We start from the raw sequence: 16,091 nt of genomic DNA, 5'->3' as shown, positions 1-16,091 counted from the left end.
TCCATTTTAAAGTTTCAGGGACCCAGGAAGATGATGTTTTATGGATAGCAATGGCAGGCACTCACCAGATATGGGCACTGATGCTGGAAGATGGAAAACTACCAAAAGGAAGGTAAGCAACTAATAAGAGACATGTGAAGTTGCTGTTTGTCTTGATAAACAGCTTTCAAATCCTAAAGAGAGAGAGAATCAAATTAATTTTTCTTGACTGTGTGTAGCTTGAAGCTTGCTGCTTCTGTTTAGACTTAGAAGTTGTGCGGCCTTTAAAGTCTGCGTGTTTTTTCCCCACATCTCTTAGATGGAATTAAAGATGTTACTTTTGCTATAAAACTGTGACTTGGTAGAATATATTCATATAGTTGAGTGGTACTTTTCATTGCGTTTGCTGAATTATCTAGTGAGGAATGATATACTGAGATGAAATACAAGTTAGCAGAAAGGCATTGAATAATTCCCTGTGCTGCAGTAAAGCTGGTTTCATAACTCACAAGTGCTTGTCCTGTAGCTTCTGTTTATGCATAATGTCTGAAGTAGTTCAGACTCATTCCTGATCTTGGGTACTGTTTTCCTCTAGTGATTTAAAGAAAGGAATCTGCCTTCGATTTGCTGGAAGCGGGAATGAGGAGAACAGAAACAACGCGTACCCACATAAGGCAGGCTTTGCACAGCCTTCTGGTCTCTCTCTGGCTTCTGAGGAACCATGGAACTGCCTTTTTGTAGCAGACAGCGAGAGCAGCACTGTGCGAACCATCTCCCTGAAAGATGGAGCAGTGAAGCACCTTGTAGGAGGAGAGAGAGATCCATTGGTAATCACTTCAAACTTCCCTACACTGCCCTACTAATATTCCTCAAGCCTGACCTGGAGGAACCACTTTTGGGGTGAGAGGGTAAATCAGTTTCCATGGCCATCAGTTTCTTAACTTCACTGCTTGGAATGCAAATGTGTGCCAGTTGTGACACTCAGGTTGTGGTGCAGATTGATGCTCCTTGGATAAGAAATTACTTCACTTATTTTTAAATAGCCAGCTCATTTCAGCATTGTGTGGTCACTAAAGCCAGCTGGAATCATACTGCAAGTTTAAATGTGAGAGTTTCCATTTTCATGGTTAGCATCCACACTTCCCAGTTTTCAGTATCCTTGTTTTGAAGTTGTCTTGATTTTTTTTTAAAGTCAGTGAATTTCCATTTAATTACAATCATTTAAATTCATGTCAACGTTGAATAAGCAAATGTATTAATAACACTCTTTCAGAATTTGTTTGCCTTTGGTGATGTGGATGGAGCAGGCATAAATGCAAAGCTGCAGCATCCCTTAGGAGTAACGTGGGACAAGAAAAGAAAACTGCTGTATGTGGCAGATTCCTACAATCATAAAGTAAGTATATAGGAGCTTGTATTTTAACAGTACAAAGAATTATTTTAGGAACATGCAAAGATCGTGCTTGGTTCAGTTAAGCTGAGGAAACAAGTCATAGAATCATGGAATGGTTTGGGTTGGAAAGGACCTTAAGATCATCTAGTTCCAGCCCCCTGCCATGGGCAGAAATGCCTCATACAATGTGAGTATGAGTTCCTTTGGGGGTTCCTTCACTTGTGGGTTCCTCTCTTTACCATCAATTTGGTATCACATGCTTTTGTATTGATATGATGGTCTCTTGGAGAAGATGAATTTCAAGTTACAGTTTGGACTGAAGACCCTTTACGTACCTCCTCCTGAAGATGCTGACCTAGAGGAAAAGAACTAAAGTCCTTAGTCAGGAATACTGCAGGTCTGATAAAACCAGGAGAACAAGAAGACTTGCTTTTCCCTTAAAAAAGCCACCCAAGTTTGGAGAAGATGTATTGTGGGTTGTCCCCGTGGAACTCCGAAATAATTGAGATTGTTTTGCATGATTGTTCTTATGCAGTGTTGTATAAGCTTTCATGCTTAGAAGGTTGTGTCCTTAAACCACGCTTAAACCATGACAGGTTGTTAACTGCATATTGATTAAGTGCATTAAAAGAAAAGTGATTTGTTCTAATTTGAAGAATAAAGTATGTAACACTAAGTGCTTATTGAAAATGACATGGCAAAAGAATTTTTGTTTCAGGTATTGTATAAAGCATTATTAACTTTTTTACTATTGTTTTAAGGAAAAAAATCACCTATTTTGGGGGGTTAAAAAATATTATGCCAGTTTTGTTATGCTGTTACTCTTGTGGAAATGATTCCAGAAAGGCAATACACATTGGAAAAACAAGCCATTCAGCGTACTTTTATAGCAGAGGATTATTTGCTTTCGATATTATGAAAGGGAGCACTCAATGAAGACCAAAGGAAGAAGAGTCCAGCAGGGAATGGGGGGCAGAATAATGGGACATGTCATTTGATAAAGTATGATAACTTAGATTCTAGGACACACTGCTGGTAGCTAAGGTACTGAAAGTTCATGCTGGCTTCTGAAAATGTGGGGCATAAGATAATGCAGAGCTAAACCTTGGTGAGTTTTTTTCAGAGAAGTTTTTTTTGCTACTGTTTTTATCCTAGATTAAGGTTGTAGATCCCAAGATGAAGAACTGTGCTACCCTGGCGGGCACGGGAGAAGCAAGCAACGTCATTGGGTCCAGCTTTACACAGTCAACATTTAATGAACCAGGAGGTTTGTGTGTTGAAGAAAATGGCCGCTTGATGTATGTCGCAGACACAAATAATCATCAGATCAAAGTGCTGGATTTGGAAACAAAAATTCTTTCCATGGCAAGTAATACTTATTTGACAGTCCGATAGTGGTGTTTCTTGATACAAATTGCTATTGCAGGCTTTAGCAAGTAGTATAAAAATCATATAGCATACAGTAGCTATATTCACAGAATGTTTTGTGATGAGCTGACAACTAAAGTTTGCCTGTTGTTACGAGAGCACAGTTGTTGAAAGCTTAGTCTTTGGAAAGACATTTTTTGCATGAAAACAGAAAATGATCCTCTAGAAAAAGGCAGTGCAGAAATGTGAGTTATTAAAAAATGCAGCCCAGTTTTTCAGTATGAGAAGGATTTTATGAGCGCTTTGTAACAAGTGGAGGTTGAAATCAGTTACTAAGTCCTGTAATTAAGCTGAAGGGGATGATTTTTGGGGGTCAGTGACTTGAAGTGGGATACATAGCAGGCTTCCAAGTTGTCAAATCAAACCACTGTCATAATTGAGCAGTGCTGTATTTGCATGTAAACATGAAGGCAAAACAAATTCATGCTGCTATTCATCTTACAATGGCACTGTGTCTTAATGTTTTCATGTAAACATATATCTGTATGAGACATAATGGTTCAACTGTCATCCTGTGTGTTTCTTGCATTTAATAGTACAGATTGTAACGTGTGTTTGAATTCTCCTGTCATATAATATGTTGATGGCTTTTTTGGGAAATTATCCCTTACTGTGCAATCTGCATGGCAAAAATCTTAGATTTTGTTACTGAAGCATGCAGCTTACCACCAGATTAGAAGAAAATACTTATAAATTTTATTTAAAGTAAAAATACAATTCAACTGTTAAAATTTTAAATTAAAGGATGCTCTAAAGTAGTTGTGGATTTAATACTGAGTTTTCAATACTAGGTTTTTTTTGTGGATTTAATTTTTAATTTTGTGGATTTAATACTAAGTTATTAATACTAGTTTTCAAAAAGCATTTTGTTCTTGTCTTTGTCGATACAGGATTGTTACAGTCACAAAGTTTTAGTCCAGTAGCCATATTATCATGTGTTAGTTTTCCTAGTCCATGTCAGCTTCGAAACTATGATTGCATTGTGAAAGCCTCTTTGCTTTCAGTACAAATAAATACTTTGTTTGATTTCCACTGATAGTTGCCTATCCTGAATCCAGAAGCAGGCGATGTTCCAGATAACCTGCCTGTGCAAAGGGAGCGAATGACAAGCCTTCCAAAGCTGCCTAAATCTGCATCAAATGTTCAGCTTCCTTCACTAACAGTAGCTCCTGGCCAGACAATTCAGTTTTTATTAAAGCTGACTCTTCCTCCAGATTCAAAACTGAATGAAGAAGCACCCAACTCCTGGTTTATCACAGCAGAAGGTAAAGTGCCTGTGTCCTTTTATTAGTTGAACAGGAGTAGGTGTGACACAAAGTGGGTTATATCATGATGTGCCTGCAATACATGGATCTCAGCCTGATGAATCTGAATGTCCCTCCCAGTCCTGTGTTCCTGTTTGACCTTGTGATGCAGTACATGTTATTTAGAGTTGATACATTTAACAGCTGGAGTGTGAAGATTAAAAAAACCCAAAACACCTGATAAGCTGTCTTTTGCTTGAATTAATACCTGCTGCATTATCTTTATTTGCTTTTACTTTCTTGGAATAAGCTGCCAGTGAGGGCTTGCCGTCTCCATTTTGTCTCTATGAACAGCTTATCCCAGCCTTACTGCCTGTTTCAGAAAGCTCACCTTGAAGCTGTAGCATACTCTGAAAGAGATTCCTTTTTTGTGCTTTTGTCTCTTCCAGAAAAGTATTTGAGGTACATTTATACCTAACCACTTTAAACCTACTTTGTTATAATTGATATGTTCATATTTCTGCTTTTAAAAGCAGTCGACAAATGTCGTACAGGCACTATAATTTGTTTATATGCCTTATGATTTAAAGTAGTTTCTCATCCCAGTTTGTGCTTTTGGAGTACAAATAGTCTTATTTCTAGGAGAGTCAGCACACTTTTTGGCTAGAGAATCTCCAAATGTTGTTGAAGCAAAGTTATATGTGATTGCTTCAAGTGCTAGTAAAATTGGAGAGTATAAGCGACCTAACCTCAGCAAGTCATTTCAAGCTCATAAATCCTAGAGCCAACTTCTAGGTATTTTCTGAAAAATGCCAAAAAGAGCACTTCATCCATCTCACTCACAGTAAAATACAGAGTACAATGCAAGGAGCTAGGTACATTTATTGTGCAGTTCATTTTTCAGCTCACGTACTCTTACATATTTAAATAAATGTGAAACTCAAAAGTCTGTTCTAACAGCCTGCTAAATTGCAGCAGCCCACTCATAAAACTAGCACTTCTGTTTGGAAATGCCATCATTTACCTGCATGTATGGCAAATATCTTGCCTGGAGTATTTGATACAGATGTATAGAAACTTGTTAATTTAAGGAGTTTTGCTTGCATATCTCAGAATAGATTTTAATATCCTCTGAAGAACATATAGGAGAAATTATAGATCCAGTGCCTTTAAGTAAGATCTACTAGATGATCTTAAGGTCCTTTGTAACCCTAACTATTCTGTGATTCTACTGTATGTATGCTTATAGTTCTGAAGCAGAGCTATCTATCTCTCCATCCTTACATGACTGCTAGAAGCATCTGTACATTACTTTCCTATTATTGTCCACAACTGGAAAAATCAGGAGGAAAATTTCTCCTAATGTTGCGTATGGGAAGTCCATGTTGTCTTATAGGTAAAATTAGTATGTTCTGCAGGTTTCAGGCATGGTGTTAAATATCTTAATCATAAGACTTCTTGTTCTTTTACAGGTAATACCTGGTTGCTTCCAGGACAGCTTCTGTCTGGAGAAATAAAGGATATTTCCTGTCAAACTGTCATTCCCTTTCAGTTACCAGGGAGCTGTCTGTCAGCTGAAGCTATCCTGGCTATCAAAGTGTGCCTCTACTATTGCAGCAAAGGTAGCAGTGCTTGTATGATGAAAGGAATCTCATTCAATCAGCCTTTACATATAGCTAGTACAAACCAAGGCAGCTTGACTCAAGTTGAACTGATACACACGTTTTTAAGTAACTAACCTGAAGCCAGCTAATTTCATACTTTATTTTAGTATCCGTCATTTCTATAGGAGAAAATGCAAATAGGTAACTTTTCTCTATTTTTAATTTTCTTGGAGCTTATGACAAAGCTAAGAAATAATAAACTTCATAAAATGAATTGAGTTTCCTACAGCGTAATGTGAAAATTAATCATCACAACCTCACTTCATTACAGTAGCAGCAATAAAATTGTAATACTCTAGGCTCCGTTGCCAATTGTGAATATGTTGGATATATGCCATTCTAAGCAATGAGCAACAATTGCTAGAGTCCCTTTGAAAGACCTGGTGTTACTTTGTGATGTTACTGTAAGAAAGTCTTTGCACTGTATCTACTGTTAGAAGAGCTAGATCATTTTGTCCTAACAAGTTACAAATTCCATTTGTGCCCTTACTAAATTTTAATAGAATGTCAAAATGAATAGTTTCCTTCTCCAGGCTGTAAAAGAGGTATCTTGCTTATTTTTCTGTAGTGGAATTGATGACACATGTATTTTGAAAATAGATCATAAGCTAATTGTGGTTCTAATTTTATGCAAACTGAGTGTTTTGCTTAACTACATACGACTGCCTTATGTGAAGAGCATAGTTTCATGGAAAAATTTCTGTGAAAGGGAAGTGTTCAAGTTCCTACAGAAGAATTTCCTGCTGATTTCTAACAAAGAATGTGCCTCTCTAATGTGTATATATATAAAGAAAAACCCCACGGAACCATGCTGGAGTTTTTCTGATACATACCAATTTACATTTTATAATAAGTGGGAGATAAAGTTTGAATATCTGAACTGCAAAAATGAAATGTCAGCTATTTCAAGCAGGGTGAATCACTTTACTACTTTTATGATTTCTCTATAAAGAGTTCTCTGAAGACTTTTGTCTTGCAAATACATAATATTAAGGAGAATATTATACTCTTGAAGTCTGATTCAGAAGTCTCTTGAAGTCACTGTTAGTCCTTCCATTTGTAATAGTGGCCACTGAGATGGAACTATAATAGTGGATTATTTGCATTCATGTTCTTTTTGCTAGAAAAACCTAATATTTGAGTAAGGTGCTTTAAAACTGCATTACAAAATTCTGCCTTTGGTCAGTAATGTTTTGCAAGTAACATTACTTTAGTTTGCCACAGTAGGTAGTAGAAATACAAGGAGGGAGTGCAAGTTTTTTACTTGAAGAGTTTCCTCAGTGCTGAGGTGGCAATTGGATGAGGCTCTCTGCTCAGGTCATGAGGATCAGTTCTGAGAAGATGATTTTGTTTGAAGTTTGAAGGTAGTATTTTCACATACGGTATGACGTACAGTAGTGAAAGAATTTTTCTATAGTCTGTTCTAATCACCGCTGTTCCTGGCACCTGTCAGGTGTCATACCCCAGTATGATTTGTTGTGGCTCTTTCCTACTTAAAGGCTGACTGAAATGTTGGTCATGAACCCGAAGGCTTTTGTTTTAAGGGAACCGTGCAGACTGGGGTGGTTCTTCCTTCCATTGAAATGCCAGTCTATCTGCAAGTTCTCTGTACTACCAGAAATGGTTATTATCTCACCTGTCAGCAAGGCAAGGGCTGGACTATTATTTTTCTTGTGTTTGTTTTTTAAGCAGCTTTTCTAAGTCAATGTTTCAGCTCCTTTGGGTAAAGCTTTCAATTCTCACATGCCATTTTGAAGAAGGAGACAGCTTTGCTACTTTGTTCACAGATTGCAAATGCTATTGGAAAGATGAAGGTAGAGAAACTGAATTGGGCATTTATGATTTTTTATACTTCAGTACAACTCTTTCAGAATTTGTTTGCTTCACTTTGGATAGTAGCCAGGAAACCTTGTATCAGCTTCCAGGTAGCCCACAGATTATCTGTTGCTTACTGAAAAAAACAAGCTTTAGTTTCAGACGTTCGGAATAATGAACCAAACTTTCAGAGCTGTCTTTGCCATGCAATTCAGCAGATGCTTTTTTTCTCATTATGAACTAGAATTGAATTATAGTTGCCTATTTCAATTGGATGAGATCATCAAATTCTGCCTGTATTACAGTACTCAAAAAAGAAAACCAAAAGTCAACAAATCTGTCTGCTTATCGACTTTTTAATTAATGTGTTGCTGTAGGGGAAAGACTGTGTATTCCTAACTTTATTTAACTATGGTGTGTAATGTTTGAATATAGTATTGTAGATATGTTTTCTTTCTAAATGTACATACATGAATGTTTAAGTGTCATACCCTTTTTGTTTCAACTTTTAGTCACTGTACGTAGACACATGTGGAACCACTGTAAGTTTATTGAGAATTGTTGATACTATCTAGGAGTATCAACAGTGGGATCAAGCTGAAGTCCAGGATCAAACTGTAAAGGACCTTTAAATCATGAATCATAGAATACCAGGTTGGAAGGGACCTCATGGATCATCTGGTCCGACTTTTCTAGGCAAAGCATGACCCAAACTAGATGTCCCAGCACCCTGTCCAGCCGAATCTTTAAAGTGTCCAGTGATGGGAGGCAGAGGCAGAAAGTGTGGTGCTATCTCAAAAAAGATGGTGTGTCTCAAAAAGACACGCAACCGCTATTTACAAACAAAAGCTGTATATCCCAAAATGCTTTCCTCTCACTCATAGCTGCTTTTCCTGAGTCAGTGGGTTTCACAAAGGGACACTGCTTTAATTGTTCGCCTTCATTGTATTAGATGCAGCTCATTGTGCTCCAGTTCTTGCTGATGAGGTTACAGGGGTTCTTCTGCTCCTTGCTCTGTCTGCGTGTTTGCTGTGATTGGCCTTTCATCGTATAGCCTAACACTATGCTTTCTTTGTCCAAGGAATACCATACACATTCCTGGAGTCGCTCCTGTTTCACTTGTGGTGTGCAGACATTTGAATGCTCTATAATTAGAAAAAAACGGAGTTTAGAAGCTTATGATGTTTAGGGATACTTATTTCCATTGGTTCCTGTAGGGTTTACAAAATGCTGTTACGGTAAAGCAACAAGTGCTGTCAATGTAACCAGATAGTCAAACAGAATAGCATGTACAGGTTACAGAAATTTATTTCAGTTAAGTACCAGGCAGTGTCTTCAAAATATGATTCAGAAAGATAGGAACTGTTACTACTCTGTCAAAATACTGACAAAAATTAGGTGTATTGATGACTCTCTGTATGGTAATCCAGTTTATTAGTGGTTCCTGATATAAAAATTCTAAGTAGGTTGGTATTGCTCAGCACTCCCAGATTTGCATCTTGCAGTAAAAATAAGTAATTGAAAACCTTTTCAAAATACGTCTTTCAGCTGACCTTAATAGCTTTTGCATCAGACATTAATAAAGTAATGAATTACTCTAGCAAATCCCTAAAGAATATTGGCCGTGGTTGTATTGTATAATGGAAACAAGTTCAGTGGCATTTGCAGCTTTTAGATGTAGTGTTTGCTTTTCTGGAACAGCTTTTGGGTTTCAGTGAATATATTAATAGCTCCATGAGATGCTTTTAAATTTTTTATTTAATTACCATACAATATTCTTCGTTAGACTAGGAAAAAGATGATGTGGTTTGGAAGAGGAAGTGCAGTGTGTTTTAATAGCTTCTTCATGTTGTTTGAATTGGTAGTGTCTTTCCTTAGTTTGTTCCCTTTTGTTGAAGGAAGGGAAGGGATGCTGGCTGTGTAAACCAATTGATGGGCACATATTTTATGCGTGCATTTTCAGTTGATTCCTTTTTTTGTTAGATTCTCACATATAATTTTGTGTTTTTCTACTGGATGCACTTCTTCATAGTTTGTGTTTTGTCGCTCGTATCTCCCACTTGGAGATGTAGTGTGATACAGAGCAAATACAGACCAGATGAGTAATACATGAGAAAGTGGTTTTATACCATCATATAGATGCCTTATCTTCTTAGCATGAGAAAAGGTGCATATGGCTTCCAGTATTTTGTATATATTCTTAATGTACTTTTTTTATTCCAGTGGGCAAATCTTGTAGCTAAAACTATGGGTAAAACTGTATCTCTTGCTCAGAGGAGGGGGATGATCAGAATGAAGTGACTTTCCTTCTCGTGCAGGGGCATGTCCTTCTGTTCCTTTAATTACTATTTATTTTAGCAAATAGAATTGTATTATTGATCACAATTTTTCTTGATTTTTTTATTCCTAACAAGGTTTTCTACATACATGGAAGCTTTAAATGTCTGAATTTGTAGAGTTATGAGTGATATATCTAGTTTAAAATGGCTTATAGTTTTGCAGACAATAGCAGAAATTTATGTGCATTCTTAAGATCTGTAATATTTAAAAATCACTGTTATTCATTATGACTTACCTCAAAGGCACATTGCAGCTAACTCCCACAGAAGTGTGTTCATAAACTTCGTATTGCAGCTCACCTTGTATAATGTGTGAGAGATGCTGTGACACGTTGTGTATATTTGTCCTCCAGGCTGCAGTTGTGCTAGCTGAGGAGAATTTACCATGCACAGCAGCTTATCAACCACCCTCCGCTAAGTCTCCACTCAAATCTGCCAGTTCAGTTGTTAATAAAACTGCTAACACGTATCAGTAATTTTAATTAAACATTTAGCATTTAGAATTAACCATTATAATTTTCATTGAAATCAGTTGTCAGGGATTAGAGCTTCCCTGTCCCAAGCAGGGAAAGAATAGTGGCAATTAGTTGGAGACAGTTGTTGAAAATGTGAGACCTGGTTATTTTTTAATTAAACCACCTCATCTGTCTTTGTAGTCTACAGCAAATCATTAATTTAGAAATGATATTTCTAATATTTTACATTCTGTTATGTTCATGTAACCCAATTTGAATTCCATCAGAAGCATCTGTTCTGTATTTTATAGTTTTTGTACTACCATATGTAAAATCACTCCTATCATTAAGGATCAGGATTCATTCCCTTTCAGGATTCAGCACACCTGTGTCTGAGTTCCCGAGTTTACCTTAGTTTCTTTGTCATAGAATCGTATAATCATAGAATGGCTTGGGTTGGAAAGAACCTTAAGATCATTCAGTTCCAACCCCCTGCCATGGACAGGGACATCTCACACTAGACCATGTCATAGAATCATAGAATAGTTAGGGTTGGAAAGGACCTGAAGATCATCTAGCTCCAACCCCCCTGCCATGGGCAGGGACACCCAAGACTGTCCAACCTGGCCTTGAACACACTGCCAGGGATGGAGCATTTCCCGCTTCTTTGGGCAACCTGTTTCAGTGCCTCACCACCCTCACAGTAAAGAACTTACATCTAACCTGAAATTTCCCTGTTTAAATTTAAACCCATTCCCTCTTGTCCTGTCTGTACAGTCCCTGATGAAGAGTCCCTCTCCGGCATCCTTGTAGGCCCCCTTCAGATATCTTAAGATAATCTGATAATAGTTACTGGGTTCTAGGACCTATCAGCACCTACCCCGTGATTCTAGGTAGCATTAGAATAAGGTTATGTCCTCAGGTCAGCTTCGTCAACCTTAACACTTACGCAACTACTGTCAAAATTTTTACCTTTACCTCTGGCCGTGTCCAGTGAGGTCCTGAGGTTATTTTTAGATCTCTCAGAGCATCCCATCAAACTTGAGTGCCCTGTGCCGTGATTTTGATGTCTCTTGATTTCAGGAAACTTTGATCCTATAGATTAAATACTTTGGCTGTTATGTAATTTGCTGTCTTAATTATGTGCTTAATTATTATCAGTGGAACAGACTTTTGTCACAACTGTAAAGGTAGAAACCTAGGATATAAGTTGAGGAATGTTTGTGTAGCTATAATTACTTGTTGCTCAGTGTTCCTCTTGGCTAGTTCCTTGCTTTCAAACACACCAGAGGACTTTTTGTCCAACTGCAGGCTGTAGGACTAAGGAAAAGAATTGCAAGTATTTATCAAGTCTTGCCTAGTTCCTTTGAAACATTGACAATTTTAAGATAAAGAAACCCCATTTACAAAATTCTGTTCATAAGTCTACCTTAAGGTAATGCTCTCTACTCAGCATGCCTCAGAAGAGCAATATTACACACTGTGTTATTTCCCCTTTTGCCTAAGTATTAAGAAACTCAACCCATCTGGCCCTTGTCAGACTTCATAGAAAGCAAAGCAACAATTCGTGGTTTGATTTTACATTCATGTTGTTTGAAAAATAAGAGCTTGTTTTTCAAGCTCTTGATTAAACTGAAATACCTGTGTATGAACCATACATTCAAGGCATCTGTCCTGAGCATTGCCTTTATCAAATAACTGGCTTCCAGTTCTTAACAATTTTGAATTGACAGAAGAGTGAAGGAACAGAATTGCAGAATGTTTCATTTTTTGAATATTTAATTTCTAAGCTATCGAATTTCACTTTTCAAGGAGAATTGGTGCAATTAAAACTGTCTCTTCTGTAAAATTGCTGCCATTAGTGTACCATTAATCATTGTGTCATTAAAACCTCTGGTGGATCTGTGTGATTTTATAGAGAAATTAATTAAGGAGAAAGAATAAATGAAGGTAGTTGTAAAACTGCAACTGGGTGAAATCCAGATTTTCCAAGGTTAGCAGCAGACATCTTTAGGGCCAGGATTTCAGCCCAGTGTGACAGAAATTCCGTGTTTTAATTACATCGTGCTGGCTGAAGGAAGAAATCAGTGCCTTCCATAACAATACTTGAAAGTACATCTTCACAGAAATGCTGGAGTACTGATTGAAATAAGATATTTGACCTTCATGGTTTGCAAGTTTTCAGGATTTTAATTCTACTAATTCTGAAACTGAAGAGTTCTCTTCATGTTTTGTGAATTAAGTCGAAATCAAGGTGCGTATAGTTCAAAATACTCTTCTTACAAAGTACTTCAAAATGTTATTTTGTTGTTTGGGGGTTGTTTCTCCATCTTGTGAACTTACTTCTGAAACTGTTGTTACCTCTTCTGTAGGCTTCAGAACAAACTTGGCAGGGAGATTTCGAACAGCTTGAAATTCAGTGAGATGGAAGGCAAAACATGCAGTGCTCTGAAAGGGTGAGGGTGATGCTTCTTGGTATTTGAGGGGTACAGGGTTGGTCTCTGTTTTGTTTGGTTGGGTTTTTTTACCCTGTTGTACAGATCAGCAAGGATTCTTTAAATGGCAGAAGGTTGTGTGTAGGGGCAGCTAGGAAGGGTCAGCTTTTCTCACTGTGAACCATGTAACTGCATTTAGGTTCTGATGCTGGGGAGTGTAGAAATCGCAGCAGTATAACACTAGTGAAGAAAGTCACATTTGAGCACTTAACACCTTAATAAATGCCTCCATATGGTTTAAGGGAAAAGGGGGGATTTTTTCTTCTTCCTTGAGAACTTCAGTGTTACTTTGTGGACACTGGAATATTTCTGTCTGCTCTTTGAGATACTAAACCTCTGTTTTTCCATTGCGTGTGATGCAAAGCCTTTCAGATGTCTGAACATTTAAAAGATGTGGTTTATATTTGTTGCTACGAAATATGTGAAGAATTAAAACTGAAGGCACCTCATCTACAGCTGATGTAGATTGTGTAAATTCTTCATATACAGCATTGCCTAATAGTGTTCTTAACAATATTCATGGATTGTGATCCTTTTTAACTAAAAGGTAAATGTCCTGTAATATTATGAGAACAAATAAATACACTGTAGAAGAAATGTCAGCCTTGGATATCAATTCATCAAATAAACAGTGATTAAAGAATGTCCTCTTTCTCCTGTGGAACCTCTTTTCCCTTGTAAAGCTTTTTCATGGAAAAATAAACATTGAGCATTTTATCTTTTCTGTCAAAGCTGGCTTTCTGTGTCAATCTTTACATGCCCGTAGATGTGGGAGTTATGAAATGCATCTGCCGTAAGGGGTTACAGCTGGATTAAAATCCTTTAATTAACAAGTCCTTTTGGTTTCACACTCCCTTTCCCACAGGGCTCTGCGGTCGTGGATGTCAGACAGCCATTTGGTGACCTGAGGGCTGGTAAAGCATGCAGTCATGAGGAGTCCCCAGCTTCCAGGTTACCCAGTGGTCTGAAAACCAAAGATCTGGTTTTCTTCCATTTCTGCAGACAAGAGAGATGAGAAATGGTGTGCTGCGTGAATCAGTGACCAACTGGTTTGTAACCTTCAGTTTATCCCAGAGCAAGCTTAGCAACTGCAACAGATCTTGTGGCATTGAGCTCCGCTTTGAAGCACTGTTTGTTAACCATGTTACTGCAGCTAAACTGTGCCACAGTTTGCAGTGTGTGGGTACCTGTTTAAAGTAAATAATTATGGTTGAACCATATTTCAACAACAGCTTCTAAAACAAACAACTGTTTGTTTTAATTGTTTTACTTGGATAACAGTTTTGCATCTTTCACTAAGAACATATGGACGCAGAGTACTAACTAATACAGGCTTCTCATGTGCACCAATACTGCTGAGGACTAGTACCAACATACCTATGAAGATAATACCTTATTTATGGTGCTCAGCGTATTTTTATTGATACAGTGATTTATCATTGATGAAAGCATGGAATGCCAAAAATTCTGGCATATCTGCTATAGGACAGCCCCAGCAACAATAGTGTATCCGTCTAGGGTTTTTTTTCCTCCTTTGCTAAAGATTATTCCTTGTATCTATTCAAATATTTGAAACATTTATACATGCTACTTTTAAACCTCTGCTTTCTTGGATTTCCATCCAGATTAAATATATTCAGCTTAGCCTGATGTAATGAGTTTGAATCTGACAAACATTCCAACAAATCTATTTGCAATTTCTATGTTTTGTTATAAAATGCAACTAAAGCCTCTGCCAAGCCTCAGCTAGATTAGGCAGGGTCATGTCATCTCTCAGCATCTCAGTGACCATTTGCCTTGTGTCATAAAGCTGAAAGTTCACCCGCTCTGAAATGACACTTTCTCCCCCTATTTTTCTCTAAGTACTCTTCAAACAACAAGCCTGTACATACACAGACTTGTACATTCTATGTGCAAACAAATGTGTGATGCTTGTGTGTATAATGGCATTTGTGTGACTGAGCTGGATTTATGTGTCTTGACAGAAGCCAGGGAGGCACTGCCAGGTGGTCACAACGTCGCTGCTCTAGGAAACAATTAATTAGGTTGGTCTAAAGTCAAGGGAAAGGAGCCTTTCATGTGAAAGACATCAACAGGGCCAAGATATTTTCTTGTTATTGCAAGGGATTCTGCAATCTCCTGCCAAGAGGAACTTGCCCGGAGACTGGGTAGATGGAGCTTTCAGTGTGTCTCTCCCTGCCCTGCCCTTCCCATCTGAAGCAGTTTCCTGTGGCTGTTCAAAATCATGACCCTGCTGCATCATCTGAGTTTTATCTTTTCTGCCTGTCACCCTGGTATTTCATGCACACAGTCCAACCAGGAACTGAAAATGCTGCCTGATGGCTCTGTTGCAATTCTACCCACCCTATAACTGGGCTTCCTAGAGCTGCTTTGTTCTCCTTTGCCCTCTTCCTTAAGCACAGAAATCGAAGCAGAGGTGAGGATTTCAGCCTACAAGTGTAAGAGTAACTTCCTAAAGTACTGTTATAGCAACACCTGGTATTTCTTTCTTTCTTTAGGAAAGCGTTAGCAGGTTGTAACACTTAGCTAAATCTCTTGTCATGATTTAAGCCCAGGCCGTAAATTAGAACCACGCAGTCTACTTCCCCCCCCCATCCTTTCTTCCCCCCACTCCTGGAGGGACGGGGAGGAAAATCGAAAGAATGCAACTCCCACGGGTTGAGATAAGAACAGTTCAGTAACTAAGGTATAACACAAATCACTACTGCTACCACTAATAATAATAATGATAAAGGAAATAACAAGGGAAGAGAATACAACACCTCACCACCTGCTGACTGATAACTCCCCCACCCAGCAGTGTTCTAGCCCTTCGGGAACTCTCAGTTCTACATCCTGGGCATGACGTGCTGTGGTATGGAATACCTCTTTGGCTAGTTTGGGTCAGGTGTCCTGTCCCTGCTTCCTCCCGGCTTCCCCTCCTCCCAGGCAGAGCATGAGACTCACAAAGTCCTTGGTCAGGGTAAACATTCTGACCAGCAACTGAAAACATCGGCTTTATCAGTATTATTCCCAGGCCAAAAGTCAAAACCACAGCACTGCACCAGACACTAAGAAGGAGAAAAAATGACTGCTGCTGCTGAACCCAGGACATCTCTCCATAGTTGTTCAATCTCCCCTGAGCCCAGAGTATGTGGGCTTACCAGTGCTCAGAGCTCCTAACAACAGGCTGTAAATAGTGGGTGTATTTTCCAAAGCTGAACAAAGCTGCAATATGGAGGAGTAGTTACATACTAATGAAGAGGATGCCTCAGTGAA

The 16,091-nt window shown here is 38.3% G+C and overlaps 1 protein-coding gene across 5 annotated transcripts in view; it reads left to right on the top strand.

Annotated features, from left to right (window-relative positions):
- NHLRC2 (NHL repeat containing 2) overlaps nucleotides 1–15,623 on the top strand; it is a 40,690-nt gene extending 25,067 nt beyond the window's left edge. For 2 of the 5 annotated variants that reach the window (XM_080621626.1, XM_080621627.1), the window contains exons 6-11: nucleotides 13–112; nucleotides 575–806; nucleotides 1,253–1,375; nucleotides 2,528–2,737; nucleotides 3,840–4,065; nucleotides 5,517–13,532. In XM_080621626.1, the coding sequence (XP_080477752.1) occupies nucleotides 13–112; nucleotides 575–806; nucleotides 1,253–1,375; nucleotides 2,528–2,737; nucleotides 3,840–4,065; nucleotides 5,517–5,782 (1,157 nt within the window). In that variant the 3' untranslated portion in view covers nucleotides 5,783–13,532. Of the gene's footprint in view, nucleotides 1–12; nucleotides 113–574; nucleotides 807–1,252; nucleotides 1,376–2,527; nucleotides 2,738–3,839; nucleotides 4,066–5,516; nucleotides 13,533–13,677; nucleotides 14,583–14,797 lie in introns of those variants that run through there. The other 3 variants (XR_013957234.1, XM_080621628.1, XM_080621629.1) reach the window with 3 other exon arrangements.
- Nucleotides 15,624–16,091: the final 468 nt, after the last annotated feature.

This window comes from Psittacula echo, assembly GCF_963264785.1.
Source record: "Psittacula echo genome assembly, chromosome: 6".
Lineage (NCBI taxonomy): Eukaryota > Metazoa > Chordata > Aves > Psittaciformes > Psittacidae > Psittacula > Psittacula echo.
The sequence above is the reverse complement of the archived record's forward strand: the minus strand, read 5'-3'. Positions and strand labels throughout refer to the sequence as shown.